The sequence below is a fragment of the Gobio gobio genome (assembly GCF_949357685.1).
Source record: "Gobio gobio genome assembly, chromosome: 9".
Taxonomy (NCBI): domain Eukaryota; kingdom Metazoa; phylum Chordata; class Actinopteri; order Cypriniformes; family Gobionidae; genus Gobio; species Gobio gobio.
The window spans coordinates 30,256,280-30,279,028 of NC_137115.1; the positions used below are offsets into that span (position 1 = coordinate 30,256,280).

At 36.2% G+C, this 22,749-nt stretch overlaps 1 protein-coding gene across 2 annotated transcripts in view; it reads right to left on the reverse strand.

Moving 5' to 3' along the window:
- The window catches only part of arhgef17 (Rho guanine nucleotide exchange factor (GEF) 17), a 115,076-nt gene that overhangs the window by 7,323 nt on the left and 85,004 nt on the right, over positions 1 to 22,749 (reverse strand). The window contains exons 4-18 of one of the 2 annotated variants that reach the window (XM_079826024.1): positions 20,551 to 20,733; positions 15,586 to 15,702; positions 14,638 to 14,730; positions 13,711 to 13,887; positions 12,690 to 12,740; positions 12,489 to 12,598; positions 9,724 to 9,809; positions 9,278 to 9,396; positions 8,901 to 9,108; positions 7,009 to 7,270; positions 4,446 to 4,687; positions 3,752 to 3,992; positions 882 to 968; positions 732 to 799; positions 498 to 646 (exon numbers count right to left, since the gene is read on the reverse strand). In XM_079826024.1, the coding sequence (XP_079682150.1) occupies positions 498 to 646; positions 732 to 799; positions 882 to 968; positions 3,752 to 3,992; positions 4,446 to 4,687; positions 7,009 to 7,270; positions 8,901 to 9,108; positions 9,278 to 9,396; positions 9,724 to 9,809; positions 12,489 to 12,598; positions 12,690 to 12,740; positions 13,711 to 13,887; positions 14,638 to 14,730; positions 15,586 to 15,702; positions 20,551 to 20,733 (2,193 nt within the window). Of the gene's footprint in view, positions 1 to 497; positions 647 to 731; positions 800 to 881; positions 969 to 3,751; positions 3,993 to 4,445; positions 4,688 to 7,008; positions 7,271 to 8,900; positions 9,109 to 9,277; positions 9,397 to 9,723; positions 9,810 to 12,488; positions 12,599 to 12,689; positions 12,741 to 13,701; positions 13,888 to 14,637; positions 14,731 to 15,585; positions 15,703 to 20,550; positions 20,734 to 22,749 lie in introns of both variants that reach the window. The other variant, XM_079826023.1, reaches the window with a different exon arrangement.

Sequence of the window (22,749 nt, forward strand, 5' to 3'; positions counted from 1 at the left end):
AATATTTGAATAACTACATTTCGACAAAAAAGAACCTTATAATTCCAAAGTGACGATTTGCTAATAAAGCACTGTTTCCATCCCATGTGTTCAAGTGAACAAAATTATCACTTCATGAAACAAGTGCCTAAAATATCTGTTATTTGCTGCAATTGGGGCAAGCCACTATTGGCTCTTATTTCATATTTCATAAATGTGTTGGTAAACGTGTTTCCATCTTTAATGGGCACGTCTTATCAAATGATTGCATACATTTTTATGCACATTTTTATGTTTCTGTTTCCATCCAGGGTTTTTTTTTTTCAAAATTTGCATAAAAATAGGTGGATGGAAACATAGCTAATGTTGCAAAGTTAGTATCATTATCCAGCTTAATTAAATTTAAATTTCATAGGGTCAATGCAGTGTAATTGATAATATTACTGAATATGAACTTTATTCTTTTAAAATCAAAAAGTCTCCTGCCAGATGTCCTCTGCATGTAGTTTGCGTCTGACCTCTTGTGTTAAAGTGCTTGTGTTGATGATAAGGACCCGGTTCTGACAGCCACACCACAGTTTTCCCGCCACAGGTACCATTTTGGTCACGGGTCCGCTTGGAGACCCCAAACACAGCGTTTGAGAACTCTGAGGATCCCAGAAACTTCCTGTTATGCAGAAAAAGGACAGATACTTTTTGTAAATCCCTCATATTTGTTCTAAATGAAACATCTTGAATGAATCTGTGCTCACCTGCTTCCCTCTGATAAACAATCACCTCCCCGTTTGCCAGAGACACAAACACTTTGTTGTCAAGATACCTGGGAATAAAAAAAAGAAAGATGTTCAGGTTCCATGCCGACGCTGGATAAGATAAGTATCAATGAGGTAGCGGGTGCTTACAGGATACAGAGGATAGAAGCAGAATGTTGCATCTTCATACTGTTCTTCCTGTTTCTGATGTTGTCTGACGACTGGTACACATGGATGCTGAAAAGATAGAAAAAAACAGTGAGGCATTCATGATTACATTGTTATATTTATGAAACATGACATCTTTTCTTATTTGTTTACTGGTAATCATAAATTTAAAGGGTTAGTTCACCCAAAAATGAAAATTCTGTCATTAATTACTCATGTTGTTCCAAACCCGTAAGACCTTTGTTCATCTTCTGAACACAAATGAAGATATTTCTGATGAAATCCTAGAACTCTCTGACCCCTCCATAGACAGCTATTTAAATACCACTTTCAAGGCCCAGAAAGGTAGTAAAGAGATCATTAAAATAGTCCATGTGACTCCATTGGTTTAACTTTAGAATACTTTTTGTGCGCAAAAAACAAACAAAAATAACGACTTTATTCAACAATTTCTTCACGTCTGTGTCAGTCTCCTACGCTGTTGACGTAGTAAATACAGTGCAGTGCTTCCGAGTTACATCAGAGATACGCCAGCACGCCGGCTTACCATTAGCCGATGTTGTAAGCACCACGATGCATGCGTATGATGCTGACGCAGGAGCTGACCAACGTAAACTGTTGGTCAGCTGTACTAATACTGTACTAATTAAAATTATTGCAATACGTATTACTTTCTAAATCCTATATCAACCTCCACCAGTTGAACAATACAAGGATAGACATGACATAAATCTTTTAATTCTTTTAAGTAAATAATATAAAATCGAATACATTATTCTTGAACTAACCAAAGTATTTAAAAGGAGAAGGTTACATTTGAAACACTTACTTAAGGTGTACTTAAGGCTCATGAGACATTAATCAGTGTAAATATTTTCTATAAAGTAGTTAAAGAAACAAATCATTTGCACATTCATAAAGAAAAAATTTGCTATAGATATGTAACTCCGTGCTGTTGAATTATTAGAAAATAATACACACCTTAGGTGTAACACTACCACCTCTAGTGTGCATTATTTTCTAATAATTCAACGGCACGTCGTCAATTTTTCCTTACCTAAAATGTGACAGACATCAAGTAAAATTCTCCCTAAGACATCTTATTGTCTTTTGTTTGTTTTGACTGTCGACCGGCAGTGAAGCATTAACAAACACTTCACACCTACTTGTGTGAAGGAGAGGGAGGGTAAATGATTGTATGGAAATTGACAGGGTGCACTGAGGACATGGGCAGGTCTGAGCATGAGATAATGTGCGTCTCTCTGGGAACACGGTAAAGGGGTGGTACTGTAGTCAGATCAGGGTCACCTGAGGTGAGAATTAAACCCCAAACAGAAGGAACATCAGAGGGATGCTTTGTGCAGTAAAATGCTATTGCATCATTGCATGCTACTCCCGTTCAACTTTTAATTAGGCCAGAGGGTTTTAAATGCTGTCTAAACACAAGTTTAAACGCTTATAATAATTACATTAACAAATCACTGTTATATACAGTATAACAGATAATTTATTTTACATTAAAATAATCAGAACCATCATGAAAATTACAGATATATTTTACATTTAGCTGAATAATTTGAGTATTATATAGAAATAAAAAATATTACAATATTTGTTTCACCAAAAATGGTAGAATTATTTTCCTATTTTTGTCATAATTTTTAGGTGTTATGCCTGTTTCTGCAGTGTTATTTTTTAACCCTTAAATGCAAGAAAAAAGAATACATTTATAAAACAATAAAAAAAATGCCTGTTTTTTTTTATATTTATTTTTTAAAATTGTATAGGTCACTAACGACCCGAGGTGTATATTTTTTCTGCACAACAATACTGAATAAGTGCAATTCAACTTTATTCCACAAGGTGGCAATTTCTGATATACAATGATGACGTGATGTTTCACTCATAGTTACCGCAGGCAGAAAACAAAAGAATAGTATCATCAGCAAAATTTGAAGTAACTCCGTGATTTACTGCAGAGCAAGTACTGAACGCAATCAAATACTAGCGTCAATGTCACTTGATGGTGGACCTGGTGAGGAAGCTGTCAGCGATCAAAATATTGACTTTGAAGATTTTAAATGATAGTTTTGAGAATTTGTTTGAGATTGTGAATATGAGCCAGATGCTGAATGTACTGGGAATGAGCTCTGACGAGAACAGTGACATCTGTAAAACATCTGCTCAAACTGAACCCTTCCAAGCTCCAAAAGGGAACAAAATATGCTTTATTTTATTCTTCTCTAATATCAAGAGAGTTTTATATTATCGCAACAGGTAGAGATCCATCCATGTTAGATATAGATCCGGGTCGCTAAAGACCCGAATATGTAAGAATGATTGGCGAAACATGAATACATTTAAGGGTTAAAGAAAAAAGTTTTTATCAAAAATAATTGCTTTTATCTACGCAGATATAATCATGGCCAACTTGGCACCGAAAAATTATAAATAATAATAATAATAATCATCATAATAACCAACAATAGGATCGCAACCTATTTTTCAAAATCCATTAAAATCCCATTGGACCAAATGAACTACTGTTTTATTCTCATAAAACCTAAACTTAAAAAGAAAAAAAACTTCCAAATTAGAAATGTTGCCTTGTCAACTAACTGAAATGAATAAGCTGAAGTTAAAAAAAAATGAAATAAATATATATTAAAGCTAAAAAGAAATATTAAAAAAAATGTCATACAATGTAATTACTAAATATGAAAAAAAGCTAATAAAAAATATTATAACAGTATATAAATAATGCTAAAATAGCCAAATCAAGTACCGCACTACATCACATTTTAAAGGTTAAGTGTATTTTTCCGTAAATCCGCAGTCATGCATTGACCTACCAGCCGTCCTCGGTCCCGAGCCAGACAGAGCTCTGGTACGCCTCCGGGTCGATGCTCAGTAGGTCCTCCAGACTGGCACGGGTGAAGGACCCTCGACTAGACCGGCGCATGGCACGGCCGTCCACGGGACTGTCCGCACTGAGCCGAGGGGCCCCGAATGAGTTGGGGACGGGAAACTCTTGTTCCTCCTCAGAGCTGGTGGTCTCTGTGGCCATGTCCTTTGAAACAGCTGCCTCATCATCTGCGAGAAACAAATAATAATAATAAAATCATAATTAATAAAACACAAATTACAAAACAAATGTGTTTTGAGTGACATGAGGGTGATTATAAGGTATGCTGCCAGACAAAAGATTAATATAATTAAAATGTATTCATATTTTTGAAATAAATCTATTATGAGCAGCAAGGCTAATAAGCAAATCAGCACACTGAAGACTGGAGTAATGATGATGAAAATTCAGCTTTGTCAAAAGAATAAAATGCATTTTATAATTTATTAAAATAAAATAATAGCTATTTTAAACTATAATAATATAACAAATGTATTACTGTATTATTATTGAATTGTAATATTACTGTATCAAATAAATGCAGCCTTGGTGAGCATAAGAGACTTCTTTTTTTTTTTATCGTAATTGTTCCAGGCTGTGCACTTTATTTGATTTTAGAGACTTTAAAGACTTTAACTCACTGCCGAAGCTGGAGGAGATGGTGGAGTGGGAGGCTTGACTCTGCAGTGTAGATGAAGGGCTGGGAGAGTCTTCATCATCTGTGTCATCGCTGTCGAAAGGCACAAGCTCTGCGGCGGGCACTACAGGGGGCTCGCTGAGCTCCAGAGACGAGCCAGAGATGCTGATATGGAGCTGGGGTTGTGTAGACGCCGCAGGATTTGACTCAGATGGGGCGGAGGGGGTGGAATGGCCGACACGTTCTCTGCAGACATAACAGACATTTTTGCACATGCAATCCGCATAGTGTGTAAAAAATTAATCAGCTGTTATTGAGGCAAACCAATTTTAAAAGGCATATTCATATTCACATATGAATATTTTAGTAAAAGGTTTGTTATTTGAGCTACAATACTGTCTAAACCAGGGGTGTCCAATCCTGCTCCTGGAGGGCTAGGGCCACTGTCCTGCAAAGTTTAGCTCCAACCCCAATTAAACACACCTGAACCAACTAATCAAAGGCTGCATCTGAAAACATAGGCAGCTGACTTGTTGCCTTATAGGCAATAGGCTTGTTCGAGATGCGCAGACCGATCAGCGTATGACAACAAAGTACTGTGAGAGCGATTGGAGAGCAAACGATTCTGAATTGCTCTCACTGTACTTTGTCATACGCTGATCGGTCTGCGCAGCAGCGATGCATCTCGAACAAGCCTTAATGACTCAGCAGGCAGCGTTTGCGCACGAAGGTACCTCACGGAACTGATCTCGGACAGACTTCTGAGGCAGCGTAACAGTTTAATGATCTACAGCAAAATAGAGTAAGCTTTGGTGAGAACTAAACAAATATTTATTTGCTCGCTAGAAATTACATCAGAATCGGAAAATGTTGGGTCAAAAACATACATTTACACACAAACTGACCAGCAACCGCAAATTTCAGACGGCATCTTAATTTTTCTAGCTCAACTGTCACCGAATGGAACGCATAGGATTGTGTGATATCAAAAGCGGGGAAGGATACATCTATGCTGCATTCAAAAATCCATCACATGAAGGTATCTCAGGAGACAGAAAGTGAAGCTAACATTGGATTCGTACGTGCCTTGATGCCTTCCTACCTCGGAATGTCCTCCGAAGGCAGCATTATACGTTTTCAGATGCAGCCATGGTCTTACTAGGCATACTAGGAACTTCCAGGCAGGTGTGCTGAGGCAGGAAACCCCTGGTCTAAACCATCCTTAAAGGTGGAGTATGTAATATGGACAGCTAGTGGTTGAAATGGGTACTGCAGTCCAACTTAAACATAATGGAGTGGGTTGTTCTTCCATGATATTACGCAGCGCCTGAAAATAGTCCCAAAAAGTCGGCGTGTTCCTTTAAATATACATTTGCAGTGTTTTTATTGATGAGGCTTTTCAGGACGGATAGAATCTGTGATCTCTGAACCGGTTTGTTCAATGGCTTCCATAGCCGCGTTTCCACCGCAGGAACTTACCACAGGAACTTTCCCCAGGAACTAGGAACTTTGGGGTGGTACTCGGTGTGTTTCGACCGCGGGAACCGGGGTCTAAATGAAGTTCCGGGTAAATATTTCCCCCTCCAAACGGCCCTGCTCCCGAGGTGGTACTTTTTCAAAGTTCCGGAACTTTCGGGGTGGGACTTGTGCGCTGAACATGCTGATTGGTTGAGCTCACGCAGCATTTTATTTCAACCAGCATTTTTAAAAGTCTTGCGAGGTTCGTTCTGCGTTCAGTAAATATCAGTCTTGCTCTTTCTGTACGATGGCGCGCGTTGTCTCAGCAATCGCACGGTCAATGTCCGTAATAGCTGGTAATAACATTCGTTGTCTTATTTTAAATCTAGCTTTACGAGCTTTCAGAATACGCTTTAGTATCAGTGCTCATCTAATTTGCCTAATCTTCACGGTACTTTAGACCGCAGTGGAAACGCAGACAGTAGCAGGTCTGGGGGGAAAAAAAGTTCCTGTAAAAAAAAGTTCCTGGTACAAATTGTTCCGGGTAATTTTGGTGGAAACAGGGCTCATGTCTGTTTTCCGCCAACAGGCAACCTGGGGTGTTGAAATACTATTGGGTAAATTGGCAGCGGGCGGTATCACACAGACCAAAACAAAAACAGACATTCCGACATGGAACACACATTTCAAAGTAGAATAACTGGCTGTAGGATTGTTGGAGAAACAATTATTTGAACTTAACACATTTCCTAAATCTCTGTAAACATATTATGGTTTTTTATGCTTTAGTACAGTCCAAAAAATGACATACAGCACCTTTAATTGGTAGGAGTAGTGGAGGACTGTACTGTTCATTTATATACATTGAAGGATGTTGGAATGATCATGCCACACACGTAGAACATACACATTAGGTTGAAAATAACCTAGAATGTTCTCATTAGCAGTGTGAGCATGTCGCATATCTGTACAGGGATTCTCACATTAGTCTCATGGTGCTCATCAACACAGTTCATCTATTATTAGTCTTTAACAGGAGAATCTGTCCTGACTCCACCACACAAACAGGTGCGTTTAAAGCCGTTGGGCCTCGGGCGAGTCTGTCTCACCTGTTCTTCAGGCCCGGCACGGCGGCGATGCAGATGATGCGAGCGGAGCAGACGGCGATGCAGGCCTCCACTGTGGGCTCGTCTCGGATGTTCAGCAGACACACCTGACCCACGTACCCGTCGCTGTTACACACCCACACCTCATACGTGTTCTCTGGACAGCTGTGGCTGGGGGAGGCGCAGGAAAACTGCATCCCGCTGCGGGTCTTCATGATGGGAATGGCCTTCAGGAACTCTGGGTCCCACTGGTCTTTGTTCATGGCTGGATGAATACGTACAATATGAAGGGCTTGTCATGAATATATAGCATTTATTGTCTTTTTCATCGATATATACACAATATTTGTTGGGCTAATATGAAGTATGCATCATAAATATAAGTATTTATTGGCCTTCTCATGACTATATGCAGTATTTGTTTATATATATAGTTATAATATATAGTAGTGGCCAAAAGTAATGTCCGGCCTGACATCTTCACCTTTTATTGAAATATTATTAAAATTGCGTAATTTTTTTTTTAAGCATATAGCATAGTGGTGCTTGGAGCCAATTATTTTATTCACAATGAAATATACCAAATTGTGCGGACATCATTTTTGGCCAAGATATCTTACAAACATAACTCGCAAAAACGAGAGAATCAATTAAATAATAATAACTGATTATATTGTAGACAAATGTATACTTTTTCCCTTGATATTTTAGTTTTTCTATGCTTGTTTTTGCCAAATAATTTTGACAGGTCTATTATTCTTTTTTAGTATTATACATTTACTGTTATTATACCTTTTTACCAAGTTTAGTGTTTTGTTTTTCCTTCCATATTTAAATCAATATATTAAAAAACATTTTTATTGTTTGATCGAACTTGTAAGGGTCATAAAAACAAACATCCTCTCCAGATATCACTTTTGGCCACTAATGTAGGTAGCAGTGAAGTAATTATTGGCATTTTAACTGAATATATACAATATGTGCTGGTTATTCATTGATCTATGCAGTATGTTTTGGATGTTGCATGAATATGTACTATTTTTGAGCTTTGCATAAATAATATATATTATATTTTCCATTGAAAATCCTCAAAAATACTACATATCTTCATGGAAAAACCAAACGATAATTACTGCATATATTCATGGGAGAGTTATTGTGCCTTTTGGGAATCTATATAACTGCTGTCTGGTTTCTGCTAGTGTTGCTCTTGTTAAAAGCTAAAACTATTAAAAATAGTTTTTAGTAATTGAAATAAAGCTAAATAAAAGGAAATATAAATACTAGATGAAAGTTTAAACTTAAAAAACATTCAACAACAACAATTAGAAATGTTGCCTTGGCAATTATCTTAAATAAATAAGTTAAAATACTATAATAAGTAAATGCGTAATTTTAGTATTTTAACAGACTTATTTATTTCAATTAGTAAAGCTAAATAAAAGCATAAAAAACTAATAAAAATGGCAAAATCACAATTACTAAAACAAAATAATACTATTAAATAAATATAAATACTAAAAACAGTTTCTATATATAGTGCCAACATGTTCATTTTTAATGTTATCGCTATCAGCCCGATACAAAAATTTGGCCGATATATTAAAGCCGATAAATAATGGATTATTTCCTTCAGCGGAGACACTTCAGATGCGCACTGTTCGCCACGATGCTTTTGAATTGCTTGAAATATGAAGGAATATGCAGTTAATTATACATTTTGTGCTTAGACTTTTGTTTTTGTAATCAGGCTCTCAAAAATTATATACATTTATCGGATTTAGATTTATCGGCCAATATATCGGTTATCGGCTTTCAGATACAAAGAATTATCTTTATTGGATTATTTAAAAACAGAAACAGACGGTCTGGAGCTCTGGTGGTAGATTATTTACCAAGCTTCTTCTTGGCCTCCTCAAATGCCTGCTCAAAGTTACTGCGGGCATCAGGGCTGCTGAACTCAAAGATGAAGGTGGTCTCAGCTGAAGAGGAGGTCAGCTCTAGTTTAGTGGGTAGTAACGTCATGCTGAAAGCCAGAGACTGTTTCTCCGCCAGCTCCCGGTGCACTGATGCCATCAGATCCTTTATCACATCATCCAAACTCTGACACAGACAAAGAAAAGCAGTTCAGGATATTTCATTCATTCTACTGAGTTGGAGAGAAGTAAAGAGGCAAATGCTGTATATAAAAATGATTACGTTTCTACCAAGTGACCAACATTTTATAGCAACAGCAATACAACAACATCATAAAGACTAAAGATTGACAGACCTGATGAGGGAAACTGAGTGTTTCTGACAACTTGCTTATTTGTCCAAGCGTGCTGAGATCTTCATCCAGACGGCTGATGGTTTTCTGGATGTTTTCTCTGTTAGTGGCTTGATTAGAACCTGTGATGATAAAACGACAGTGAGTCAGTAAAATAAAGTCAAACTAAGTATCGAAAAGAAAGTAACAAAAGGGGCAAAATAATAAATGAATGAATGAACGAACAGAAAAGAGATAAAGATAACACTATGACGCATTTATCTCCATAAAATAATCCAGGAAAGGACACACATTTTAAAGAAAAGCTCAGGTTTCGGTCTTGCTGGGAATCTCAGCTTTTCCATTTTAAGAGCATGTAAAAAAAAAAGAAAAAAAAGAGAGAGAGATAGAGCAAAAACCCAAACATGGTAAACATCATGTCATACTGATTGTGTGTGATGGTAACAGACCTTTAACCACCTCCATGTCTTCTATGGGCAGTTTCCACAGGAACTTATATTTACTCGAGGTGTCAATGACACTAGCAGCGGAATATCTGAAAGAGTAGCAGAGAGAGAGAATTGAATCATCACTCGAGGATATTTCCAACATGAGCTTGATAGTTTAAGATCTAGTCTGGTATCTGAAAGGTTGGTGATTCAAATGCCACAAGGGTTAATCATGAGAGATCATCACTGAAACATTTACAAGATACTTAAAGTCCTAAAAGAGCATTTGCAGTGCATTTTACTTCTGTAAATGTAATGCATTTCCATATTTAGATTTCATGTAACATGTCACAATGTTCCTCATTTAAAGATAGGGTAGGAATTGTTTTTTTTGTTTTTCTGGTTGAAACACTCTTCACATCCTGATAGAAAATCAATAATAGAAGTGGTCTAAATATTAAAACATGTATATACAGCTCTGGAAAAAATTAAGAGACCACTTAAAATTGATTTCTTAATGTTAAGTGGTCTCTTAATTTTTTCCAGAGCTGTATCTTCTGTGGAAGTCTCAGGATCAAAAAATATGTGTCCAATATCGGTCCGAATGCAATGATAGGATGTTCTACCTGCCTATGTATTTCCATACCTACACACCCTGCTTGCGCATACATCGCATATCATCAGCGCGGCACATTATAGACACAGTTACTCAGTATGTTTACATGGACAACAATAATCCGATATTAATCTGATTAAGACAATATTCTGATTAAGAAGCTACCATGTAAACAGCGATTTCTAATTACCTTAATCCGGTTAAAGCCATACTCGAATTAAACAAAAATCGAATCAAGACATGTGGAGTATGCCTATTTTAGTCGCATTATCGAAGTGCATTGTAGACATGTACACACTTTAATCTAACTATTAACGTCGTGTAGGAGTTTTCGCCGCATTTTGTGACAGGACACACACACACCAGGCAAGTGCAGAGGGGAGGGCTTTGGGGGCTCGAGCCCCTGCCCTTTTAAAAAAAAATATCAAAAGTGCCCCTCTCAACAATCATCAATAAAATTGTGACAAATAAAAGAGAATTTGAATTATAATTAATATAACAGCGAGTACAAAACAGTAACAAGGCGCTCAAATGCCCTGTTTATATTTTACGTATCTGTCAGTCTGAAATGTCGTTGCCATGACGTGTCTTGCTTGACTGCTCATTCTGACACGGCCTCCTCTATATTTTTTTCTTTGTGTTGTAATAATTCTGCTCATTGTAAAAGTAAAATACAATACATTTGTATCTGTAATCCCAGATTCATAATTGTCTGCTTACAACAGCGGTCGGGAACCTCTAGGCTGGCGAGCGCTTTGGCCATTCAGTGAACGCCTGTGGCTCGACGGCAGAAAAAAACAATCCAAACAATCACGATTTTGAAACCAATTTTGACATTATAAATTACATTAAAAAGTATAAAAATCACTCGTTTTTATAAAGGAACACTGTCCATTAGCGACACCCGCAGGTAAAGTTACAGCAGTTGCCTGAGCCCATTGATTTTAACAGACCCACGAAAGTCGCGCTATGATTGGACGTCGGACAGCGTAGCGTGGCATGGGGACGTAATGACGTACCATTAATCGAGCGATGTTCTATAACATGTAAAACGGGAACATGAACTGAATATTCTAAAAGCAACTCATGTAAACACCTTAATCAGAATATTGTCTTATTCAGAATAAGGGCAATAATTAGATTACTGCTGTCCACGTAAACATAGTCTGACTGCCGCAAACAAACACCAGTAAACTTTTTCAGTTCCTTCTGAACCAAAACAACAAGCTTATGCTGAGTTCACACCATGTAATAACCATAATTATGAGAAGGCATCCTGTGATGTTCTACCCTGAGCTGTTCACATCCTCAGACACCGATTTATGAGTTTCTACATTAACACCATCAACACTGAAATGAATCTGCAGCAGTCAGCTGGTGCAAGTAAGAGATCTGTGTGTTGTTTCTGTTCATTATTATTTAATGTTATGCCCTTTGAGACATGAGGTAATTTAACGCAGTCTCTTGTGACGCTTTGCAGAATCTGCTGTGTGCGTTCATGTGTTTTGAAGGAGGCGTTGCTTTGGAGAGAGTGCTCTGAAGGGAGGGTGGGATCTTACGCTTTCAACGCTAACTTGCTATTGCTAGTTTCTCTGCAATTGCCTACCTTTAAATTATTCCTGCAAACACAAAAAAGGGACGAGGCCTAGTAGTTAGTTGAAATGGTAATTTCCATCATTTCCCAAACACGCTCAAAGCAGTTAACCAATCACAACACACTGGTCCAGCTGACTAATTAGAGCACACTGCGCTTTTGGAAGGAGGGGCTTCATAGAGACATGGACTAAGTGCGTTACTAACAAACTGGGAAGAGAGGTTCTGAAACGATGTAAAATATGTGAAATATAAGGTGTAGCCAGTTTTGAACATTCAATCATGAAAACCCATTCTAGTAAACCCCAAAAACAAAATCAAGACTTTGAAAAAGGGCATAATAGGTCCCATTTAGAGCATCTTCTAAGTGAGATATGGTACAGACTATATCAGTGCTGTTTTGCTGACCGTCCACTAGGGTGCAGTGTTATTCAGAAATAAACTGCATTGGCTTTGGACTGCAGAGCAGAAGAGCTCAGGGGACTCTGAGGTTTCTAAAGCAAACATCAGTTTTCCCAGGACCTCCTCACATCTCTGGACTATTAAAAGAAAGCCGCAAATGCACAACACTACTCACAAACTCATGGAGCTCCTGCGAAGAGATCCAGACTTCCTCTTCAGTGTGGTGCAGATGAGCAGGTCGCTGAACAGGAAAAGAGATCGGTCCTTCTTACCGCCTACCGTTTTCTGCAGTAAAGAGAAGAACAGAAGTTTAGTAAGCTCATCATTTTGGTCAAAATGATCTTATTTCTTGTATGAAGAGCTTATTTGTGCTCACCGATTCCACCACCATCTCTTGTCTCAGGAACTTCCTCTGCGGATTCAGGATCTGACAGGAAAAAACATGATTAGGTATCGCCGAAGGGAAAACATACTTATGGAAGCTTATTTCCGCCACAGAATAATAATAATAAAAAACTAATTGTGACTTTTTATCTCACAATTATGACTTTATTTCCCAGAATTTTAAGATATAAATGCACAATTCCAAGAAATAGTCAGCTTACAATTGACCTTTTCATATCTTTCTATCTTTCTATCTATCATCTATCTATCTATCTATCTATCTATCTATCTATCTATCTATCTATCTATCTATCTATCTATCTATCTATCTATCTATCTATCTATCTATCTATCTATCTATCTATCTATCTATCTATCTATCTATCTATCTATCTATCTATCTATCTATCTATCTATCTATCTATCTATCTATCTATCTATCTATCTATCTATCTATCAAATTAAAAATTGCTTTATTGGCATGAATGTAAATCATACAATATTGCCAAAGCTAGGAGTATATGAACATAAATAATTATACTTATATGAACATTAATAATAATATTAATGATAATAATAAACATCAAAATAATAGAGGAAAATATTACAACATAACCTAAACTTAAATCTGTATCTATCTATCTATCTATCTATCTATCTATCTATCTATCTATCTATCTATCTATCTATCTATCTATCTATCTATCTATCTATCTATCTATCTATCTATCTATCTATCTATCTATCTATCTATCTATCTATCTATCTATCTATCTATCTATCTATCTATCTATCCATCCATCCATCCATCCATCCATCCATCCATCCATCCATCCATCCATCCATCCATCCATCCATCCATCCATCTTTCATGCACATTTCATACACAATGGTCAATTGTTTTACATAATAGGGATTTAAAAAATAATAATAAAAGATGCATATATAAAAATAACAATGAGAAGTAAGTAATAAAAATTGATTTAAAATCAACTGATTTATACGTCTCTCACATGCTCCACGCCCTCAATGTGGGCTTCGATCTCCTGCATGACACGCGTCTCTTTCTCCAGCTCCTCCGCACTTCGTCTGCCCTTGTTGATCCTCTCGGCCAATCGCTTGATGTTCTTCTGGGCGTCCAGCAGAAACAGGTAGTCCGGGTGATCCTCAGGAGTGTGTTTCAGAAGATCCTGATGCCCACAAACAGAATGTGTCATTAACAATCTAAACTACCAAAACAACAGGAAGTAACTAAAAATAAAATACACATAAAATGCATAGATGGTTTCAGTCCTGAATACTGATAACGGTTACACTTTATTTTACAGTACGTGCACTTACAGTGTAATTACAGTGTAGTAACCCAAGAAAGTACTGGTAATATAAGGGTTAAGGTTAGGTTCAGGGTTAGTACCTAGTTAAAACCCAGTTATTGTAATTGCAATTATAAATTCATAGTATGTACATGCGGAATAGGACTGTAAAATAAAGTGCTACCCGTTTACATGTCAAGGACTATATCTTATAGGATAATCATTAATCAATATGACTATAAAATAATAATAATAATTATGATTATTATTAAATATAAATAGAGAAATTTCTTATTAAACCATTGAGCTTTTATTTTGAAGGAAATCTGCACAATTTAGGTTTATAAACACTTCTCATTAACAAATAAGTTGAATTGTATGGTGCATGTTGTATTCCCAAATAAATGTTTTTAAGTGATACAAGATGCATTTCATGCGAACCAAAGCCCTGAAGTATGCAACCCATATGTTTATCACAATTCATCACAATTTCGATTTTATTTTAATTAAAAGTTTAGCCCTACCCTAATGTGTTCTAAACAAGCACAAATACATGAAAAGAAATCTTATAGATGAAAACGAACAGACACAAAAAGGTAAAACTAAAAGGGGGAAGGTTAGTGTCACCTTAACTAGCAGCTCATATCGTGGGATCCGCTGCACTGGCTTTATCATCAGATCACCCAGAGCTTGTTTTTCCTTATTCTCACGCATGCTTTGCTGAGGAGGAAAGAGAAAGAATAACAGAGAAAAAGAACACAAACAAAAAGTTTAGAAGTACAACTATACTTTATCTCGATTTTAACTTCATGTGTACAGTTTATCCAACCATGCTTTACTAGATAACTTAGTCAAGGTTCAGTTTGCAGAGTTACCATTAGAGGGCAGTCACCTTCGAACAGCTGAGTTCAAGTACACCTCAAACATTTTATAACTCAGCTGAGAAAATATGATAAATGAAAGCATAAATATGCATTTAAATCTAGGGAATATATGTCATTTGTTTAACCGAGTTAAATGTATTATTGTTCACTAAAACTACTAAAAACATTTAATTGAAATAAGGCTGAAATATAAATAAATATTAGATGGAAAAACTAAAAAAAAATGTTAATGTTAATAACTGAAATAAATATGTTAATGTACTAAAATTAAAAGTAAAAAATACAATTAAAAACGGAAACAAAAAAATGGAAACGAAAAAATATAAAAATAAAAAGCTATTTCAAAACATTAATAAATACTAAAATAGTATTGAAATAATACTAAAATAACACTGGTTTAACCTCATCTCCAGTTAAAGATATTAATAGTCCAACGTAAATACAGAAAATGAAACCAGTCCATCTCTGTTATAACAGGTCATAGTTTGCAAAATGACAAAATCCATATATTTAAAGTTTAGCTGTGCCAAATGACCATATAAATGTCCAAGAGCTGCCAAACAGCTTCTCGAGGGGATAATTGTAGTGTAAAAGTATTTTTACACACACACACACACACACACACACACACACACACACACACACACACACACACACACACACACACACACACACACATAATGTAACGTACCTCTAAAAACTTGAGGAAAGCAGGCTTGGCTTCCTTCGCAATCCTCACAGCGTCTTTGGCGTTCATGAAGTTGTCGATGTATGCTGAATAAATATTGGCGAGGATCTCTTTGGAAAACTGAGGAGAAAGTGACGACATTATCAGCGCTGTACAAAATAAACGCATCCCTACCTTAAGGAGAAATTCTGTCCTTAGAGAATTCGGAGTTATGTTACCAAGCTCTAAAAAACTGTACCATGGCGCTTTTTTATATATTTTTTTACTAAAATGGCTTCCTATCTGATAGTGAGGACGACTCTGAGTAATTATCTTTGTGGATGGATGGTGTGTGGACAGGCAGTGCTCGAATAAATCTCCTTAGCTTGTTGTGAGGAGAGACAGCTCACAGCCAGAGTGTGACTCAGTCTGTTCTGTAATGTTTAACTGTAAAACCACAGGGGGACAATTTACACCCACCAGAAACAGAGGTCCTGTTTTACGAGACTTGAAGAACATGCTGACACACCTGCACAATGTCTATTCCATAGAGGCTTTCATTTTTACACTTTGATAATAAAAAAATAAAAAAAATAAAATAAAATAAAATAAATAAAAAATAAAATAAACATAAAATAAAAAATAAAACATAAAATAAAACATAAAATAAAATAAATACAATAAAATAAAAAATACAATAAATAAAATGAAAAATGAAATAAATGAAATAATAAACAAATAAAATGAAATTATAAATAAAATATAAATAAATAAAATAAATTCATATAACATAATTAATAAAAATAAAATAAATAAAATAACAACTATTTGAAACTATGTACAGTCATCTGATGCTCAAGTTTCCTCAAGTGTTGTTCGCAGTTGTGCTGAACATTAAAAAGTGCACATGAATATAATAATATAATTAAATAATTTGATATTTTTGTTTATCAAATAAGGTGAATGACCCTTGGTTTTCATGTTTTGTTTTTGGTCTTGACTTTCGCATGTGACTTGGGTTGTATGTTATTTAATAAAACTAATAAAACAAGATAATGGTCCTTTCTTGCCACAATGCAAGGTTGTTGTGGGTGACTTATCATGATGCTATATTGTTGCAAAGGAGTTCTGAATTATTTTTAAAGCTTTTATTCCACATACTTTTTTCTTTGTAATGTTATGATTAATCTCGAAGCTTAAAATTGAAGAACATTTTGAAGTTAGCTATAAAGAAAATCAATGTGAACTTTCTGGAACCTTAAAAACATCAGAATCATTACAAAATAATACAAAAAAAAAACAGCAAAAAGTGCAGGCATGAGCATAAGTTTCACTGATGCCTGGTTTCACAGAAATGGCTTAAGCCTAGTCTCAGACTAAAACGAATGTTTGAGTTGTCTTAACTCAAAGCAACATACACTGACGTACCTTAAAATATGTCAGTACCATTGTCTTGTCTCAAGATGCACACAAGTAATGTTTTCATGTTTATAAAAGCGACTTAAATGTCTTAATTTGTCTAAGGCCTCTTCCTGCCTTCATCTAAGCCCTGTCTGTGAAACCAGGCTTGCGACTTACATGCACAGGGTTCAGTACAGCCCTAAAGCCCTAAAATCCCATAAAACAGAATTGTGGTGTCTAAACGAGCAGTGGATCCGACTGCTAACTATCAGAGTTTGTCAGTTTGCAACTAATTTAGTCAGGGACCATAAAAATCCTGCATTTGATGTGCGAACATGAATCTGACAGGAATGTCTAAACAACACGGAACTAGCAGTTGTAAGACTGTATTTCTCCATCCCGGGGCAGAGGGTCAGACAGATTAAAGCCCCACACTGAGACACTCAGAATTCCTACAGAGAGAACAGACCTTCACCTTATTCTGAACAAACTGTTTGGCTGCATCCCAATTAGCATACTTAAACAATACACTTAAAGTGATGGGAAAGTACAGTAAACCAAAGTTCGGGCTAAGTAAGTTTTTTTTATGTTTTATGCTCAACAAGGCTGCATTTCTTTGATCCGAAATACAGTAAAATTGTGAAATATTATTGCAATTTCAAATAACTGCTTTCTATTTGAGTGCATTTGAAAATGTAATTTATTCCTGTGATGACAAAGCTGAATTTTCAGCATCACTACTCCAGTCATCAGTGTCACATGATCCTTCAGAAATCATTCTAATGTGCTGATTTGCTGCTCTAGAAACAGTTATTGGGTATTATCAATGTTGAAAACAGTTGTGCTACTTCATATTATTGCAGAAATTGATTCATTTTTTCAGGATTCTTTGATGAATAGAAAGTTCATAAGAACATCATTTATTTAAAATATAAATCTTTTGTAACTTTATAAATATCTTTACTGTCACTTTTAACGTGTCCTTGCTGAATAAAAGTATACATTTTTTGGTAAAACTTTAGTTTAGGGTCCAATTCTCACTATTAACTAGATGCTTATTAGCATGCATATCACTAGAATATTGGCTGTTTATTAGTAAAGAACATATTAATGCCTTATTCTGCATGACCATATTCTATATCCCTTAATCATACCCAACACCTAAACTTAACAACTACATTACTAACTATTAATAAGCAGTAATTAAGAGTTTATTGAGGATCTAATCTAAAGTGTGACCATTTCTTTCAAAAGAACATGGCACTTAGGATGAGACGAGGACCTAGCAGCAGGAGAAATAATGTGTGTGTGTGTGTGTGTGTAATTCTGAAAGACAGAACGGCACCAGCATCACGACAGTACAGACCCTAACAATGTAAGAGTGGTGGGTTGAGACAGTACGGCGTCCATGTCAGCTAATAAGCCTACAACCTGCACGTCATCCCTTAAGGATGGAAAACAAACACCTGCTAGACGTCAACACTTCTGTCAGTACCTTTAGAGAGCAGATGACCGAGGCTGAGTGGCTCCAGCCTAGCGTTCACACACTCTCTGAGTGAATCACTGGCTAACTGAACCACCCATGTGTTAGTAACACTCAAATGAGAGGCCAATCATCAAAATGAGACATGCTATTAATGTGAAAATAGTGGGTAGACCATTACAATTTCTCTTGATTATTGCAAATTGTAACACTTTGTTCATGAGCTATTTCTGAACCAGGGAAAAACACAACTGTCCTGCAGAGTTTAGCTCCAACTTGCCTTAACACACTTGCCTGGAAGTTTCTAGTATGCCTAGTAAGACCTTGATTAGCTGGTTTAGGTGTTTAATTGGGGTTGGAACTGAACTCTGCAGGACAGTGGCCCTCCAGGAGCAGGATTGGATTGCGTGTAAGCGTTGGCGTCTAGCTAGATTTATTACCTAAGTTAAAATTCATAATTTTCAACTTTCAGGTCCATGCTTTTAAAATCTGCAGCATCCTTGAGGTCTTCACATTTTACATTGATAGAGAACCATCACAAATATGCCTCTTTAGCACAAGGGGTAGCAGGAAACAGCATGTATACCCACTGGAAATAATTAAACATAAGACCCTATGAAATCCTTTTTATTTTTTCCAAAATTCCATGTTTCCCATTTTATTTTTCTAGATACCATTTTAATGGTTTAATTATATTCTAATAAAAAGAATGTCTAATCAATAAAACTTTTAAGAATTCAAAACTTTATTACAATTTTAACATAATATAAGGCCTTACCATACACCCAGCGCAATGCAACGGAAGTGTTTTTTGCTAGTTTCAGCCCGACGCAGTTATCATTTTCACATTTCTCGCCCATGTGCATGATGGTCTGAAAACAAGGTGTGTTCAGGCGCATTGTTGGCGTGTTGCTATTTTGAGGCAACTGAAACCAACTGTGCCATGACCAACAAAAACCTGCTTTAAAGTTGCAACGCAAGTATTTTTTTTGCTAGTTTCAGCCTGACGCTGTTATCATTTTCAAGTGCAGCACCACGTTGTTTAAATAGCAAATGCCATTGACCAACAAAAACCTGGTCTAAAGTCAATAGCGCAGTATTATTTGTGTTATTTAAAGGGTGTGTTAGTAATATGCGCCTATAGGCGGGTGCACAACGCACGTACACTCTGCTTATTACACACACACACACACACACAATCAGAAGTCCTTTGTAGGAGCACACACAATTTTTAAATATTAAAAATAAAAGGATTCCTCACTGGAGAAGTGTTCAGTCTGTCCACTCAAAAATTCTGCCATTTAAATAGCGAATTCGCCATGGTGCAACTGGCTTTTAAAGGGAATGGGAGATGAGACTCTGATTGGTTTATTGAACGTTACGGCCAAAACACACCCATGACTCATTAAGAGACTAGGTACAACCCTTTTGGACCACGCGCCTGCCGCACCGACCATTTTTTTCATTGTTTAACTAGCAAAAGTGGATTTGGACTTGCACTAAGTGCACCTGCGCCATGTGCTTCAGACCATGTGCTCAGATTATTAAAATAGGGCCCTAACAGTACCCAATACATTTTTTCCCCCAGAAATTTTGGGATGTCTATTTTAATTTTTCTAGATTTTATGATTTAATAAAATTTTAGTAATAAAAATGGTGGTAATCAAATTAATGAATATTAATATTTTTAATAATCTGATGATAGTCTCCTCAGATGATATGATGACAGGGCGTTTGACTGGTAAAATTACTTTTAAAGCAGCTCTGTACAAAATGCAGACATCATATTTCAATAGCAGTCTTTTTGCGCTTCAATATTCACAGACACTTGATTAAGTGTACGACTCTTTTGATTTATTCATCCAAATTTTGCCAAATTCTGCCAAATTCATCACGTAAATCATAGAGCCCTAAAATTAGTATTTAATTATCAATATAATTTAATTCAGAGAACACTCATTCTAATATTGAATTCTAATTGGGACAGATAGTATGCAAATGGTGACACAGCATTAGTATTTTCAACATATCCTTCTATGAACTGGGATGCTTATCTCACATACAATACAGTGCAAATAGTAATCAAACTGGGATTAGGATCTCACCGACTGAATGAGCACATGTCCGATAGTCTGTTTGTCGTGCCACTGGTTGACGCAGTCCAGCACCTGCTCCAGGAACTGCTCATGATGTTCTAGAATCTCAGGGATCTGGTAAAACATCTCATCTACCAGGGACGGATCACAGAGAGGGGAGTTCTCCGGGTGCTTGAGGGGCTTCATGTAGCCCTGAGACCAAAAACAACAGAGAGAGACAGAGGTAATGTGCAGTTTTATCTACATGGAACAATTGTTACTTTTTAGTACTGAATAAATTATAATCAACATATTCATCACAGTGCATTACAGCATTAATCGCTGAAATTAAAAATGCTGTCTAGGTAAAACCACTAGACTGTTTGTCAGAAACCTTTTAACATTTGAGTGTGTTTGACAGACTAAGTGGAATATGCAATAATAAATATAAAGACTATGTAATGAAAATGAATATGCATAAAAGATTATAAAGGAATATGCCTTAATATGTTTTTGTGTTTGCATGTGGTGGTCTGGGACAGACTTTGATTAAAGGAAATGCCTGACTCCCCCTTTGGGACGTAAACTGTGTCGCATATAATGCAGACAAACATTCGGCTCCTCTTCCTTTACTGTCACAAAACAAGGATGTTTTAAAACCAGCTCACTTATTTATTCATTTAAACATTAATTGTCATTTGCAACCCATTTTACTTCCATAAAATTATGTATTAATGGGTAATAGAACATTAAACAAGATAGAAATATGTATATTTTTTGTACTTGCACCTAAAGTTTTGTTTATCCGTTTGTACATTTCAATGCTTTACCTTTATGTATCCATTCGAATATTTATTTACATCACTGCTATTTGTTTTTTAATGTATTATTTCTTGTTTTTCTTTTTTTATGCTATATGTATCAAAAATATAAATCATAAAAAAAATGCAGACTAGAAAGGCATTACATAACTATAACCTAAATGAAAATTAAATAATACCAGAAATGTGTGAGTAGGGTCCAATTTGACAAAAAAAAACAACCTTACCAATAGGGTTGGGTATCGAAAATTACAATTCTGTATTTGGATACTTGTAATACAATTTAAATTTCAATCCAATATTGATTCCTGAATGTGATTTTCAAGAGAACTCAAATCGGCATTCGCACCGCGTGCTGCTTTCGTTGCGCACACATCCAAAGAAAGGCGTCTCTCGTATGGTTTACAATACTGAATTGAGTTCATGTACTCTTGCGCTTAAGCGGACAAAATTATGCCATAATCACTCATAAACACAGTCGGTTTTGTCTTAAAGGGTAAATAGCATAAGAGAGTGACAGGGAAGAGAAGACATTGTTGAATAAAGTAAAGTTTTGTTAGTTTTTTGTGCACGAAAAGTATTTTGTGTCGCTTCATAACATTAAGGTTGAACCACTGTATATTCACATGGACTGGGCCTTGAAAGTGGTCATTGTGTTGCTGTCTATGGAGGGGTCAGAAAGCTCTCGGATTTCATCCAAAATATCTTGAATTGTGTTCTGAAGATGAACGAAGGTCTTACGGGTTTGGAATGACATGAGCATGAATGGTGAGGGTGATTTTCACCCTTCGCAAGTTTGATTGACAGGCGATCTGACCAATCAAATCGCAGAATCTGCCGTTTTGTCCGACAAAGCAGTCAGTTAGCAGTCAGTTAGAAGAGTTAGGAGATTAACGTCGGTGGACTTGAACTTGGAACAACGGTGTTTACTGACGTCTTTCCACGGTTGAAATAACATTTCTTGTAGTGTTCATTCATGTTTATGTTATGCTTATCAATGAACTAGAAGGAAAAGATAATCGGTTCACGAGCAGCTTTAACTGAGGCGCTACAGCGATCACGACAGAGAGCCACAAAACGGTATTAATTGTTTAAATTTTGTGTTTAAAATTTTTGGGCAAACTAACCCTTTAGTAACCGTAAACAGCACTCTTTAAGTGACAGCAGCCTAATAAACCTGTTGTAGTCTGTGTAATTAACATTAATAAAAGAACAAATGAAAAAGTAAATCACTCACTGATCTTGAGACGGAATAACTTTTGTAACTTTAACAAGGATTATTCTATGTTTTAGGCCTTCAAGCCATCCTAGGTGTGTATGACTTTCTTCTTTCAACCAAACAAAATCTGAGTTAAATTAAAGTGATATTAAAGTGAATTTCCTCATTTAGTTTTGGAGATCTCCAACA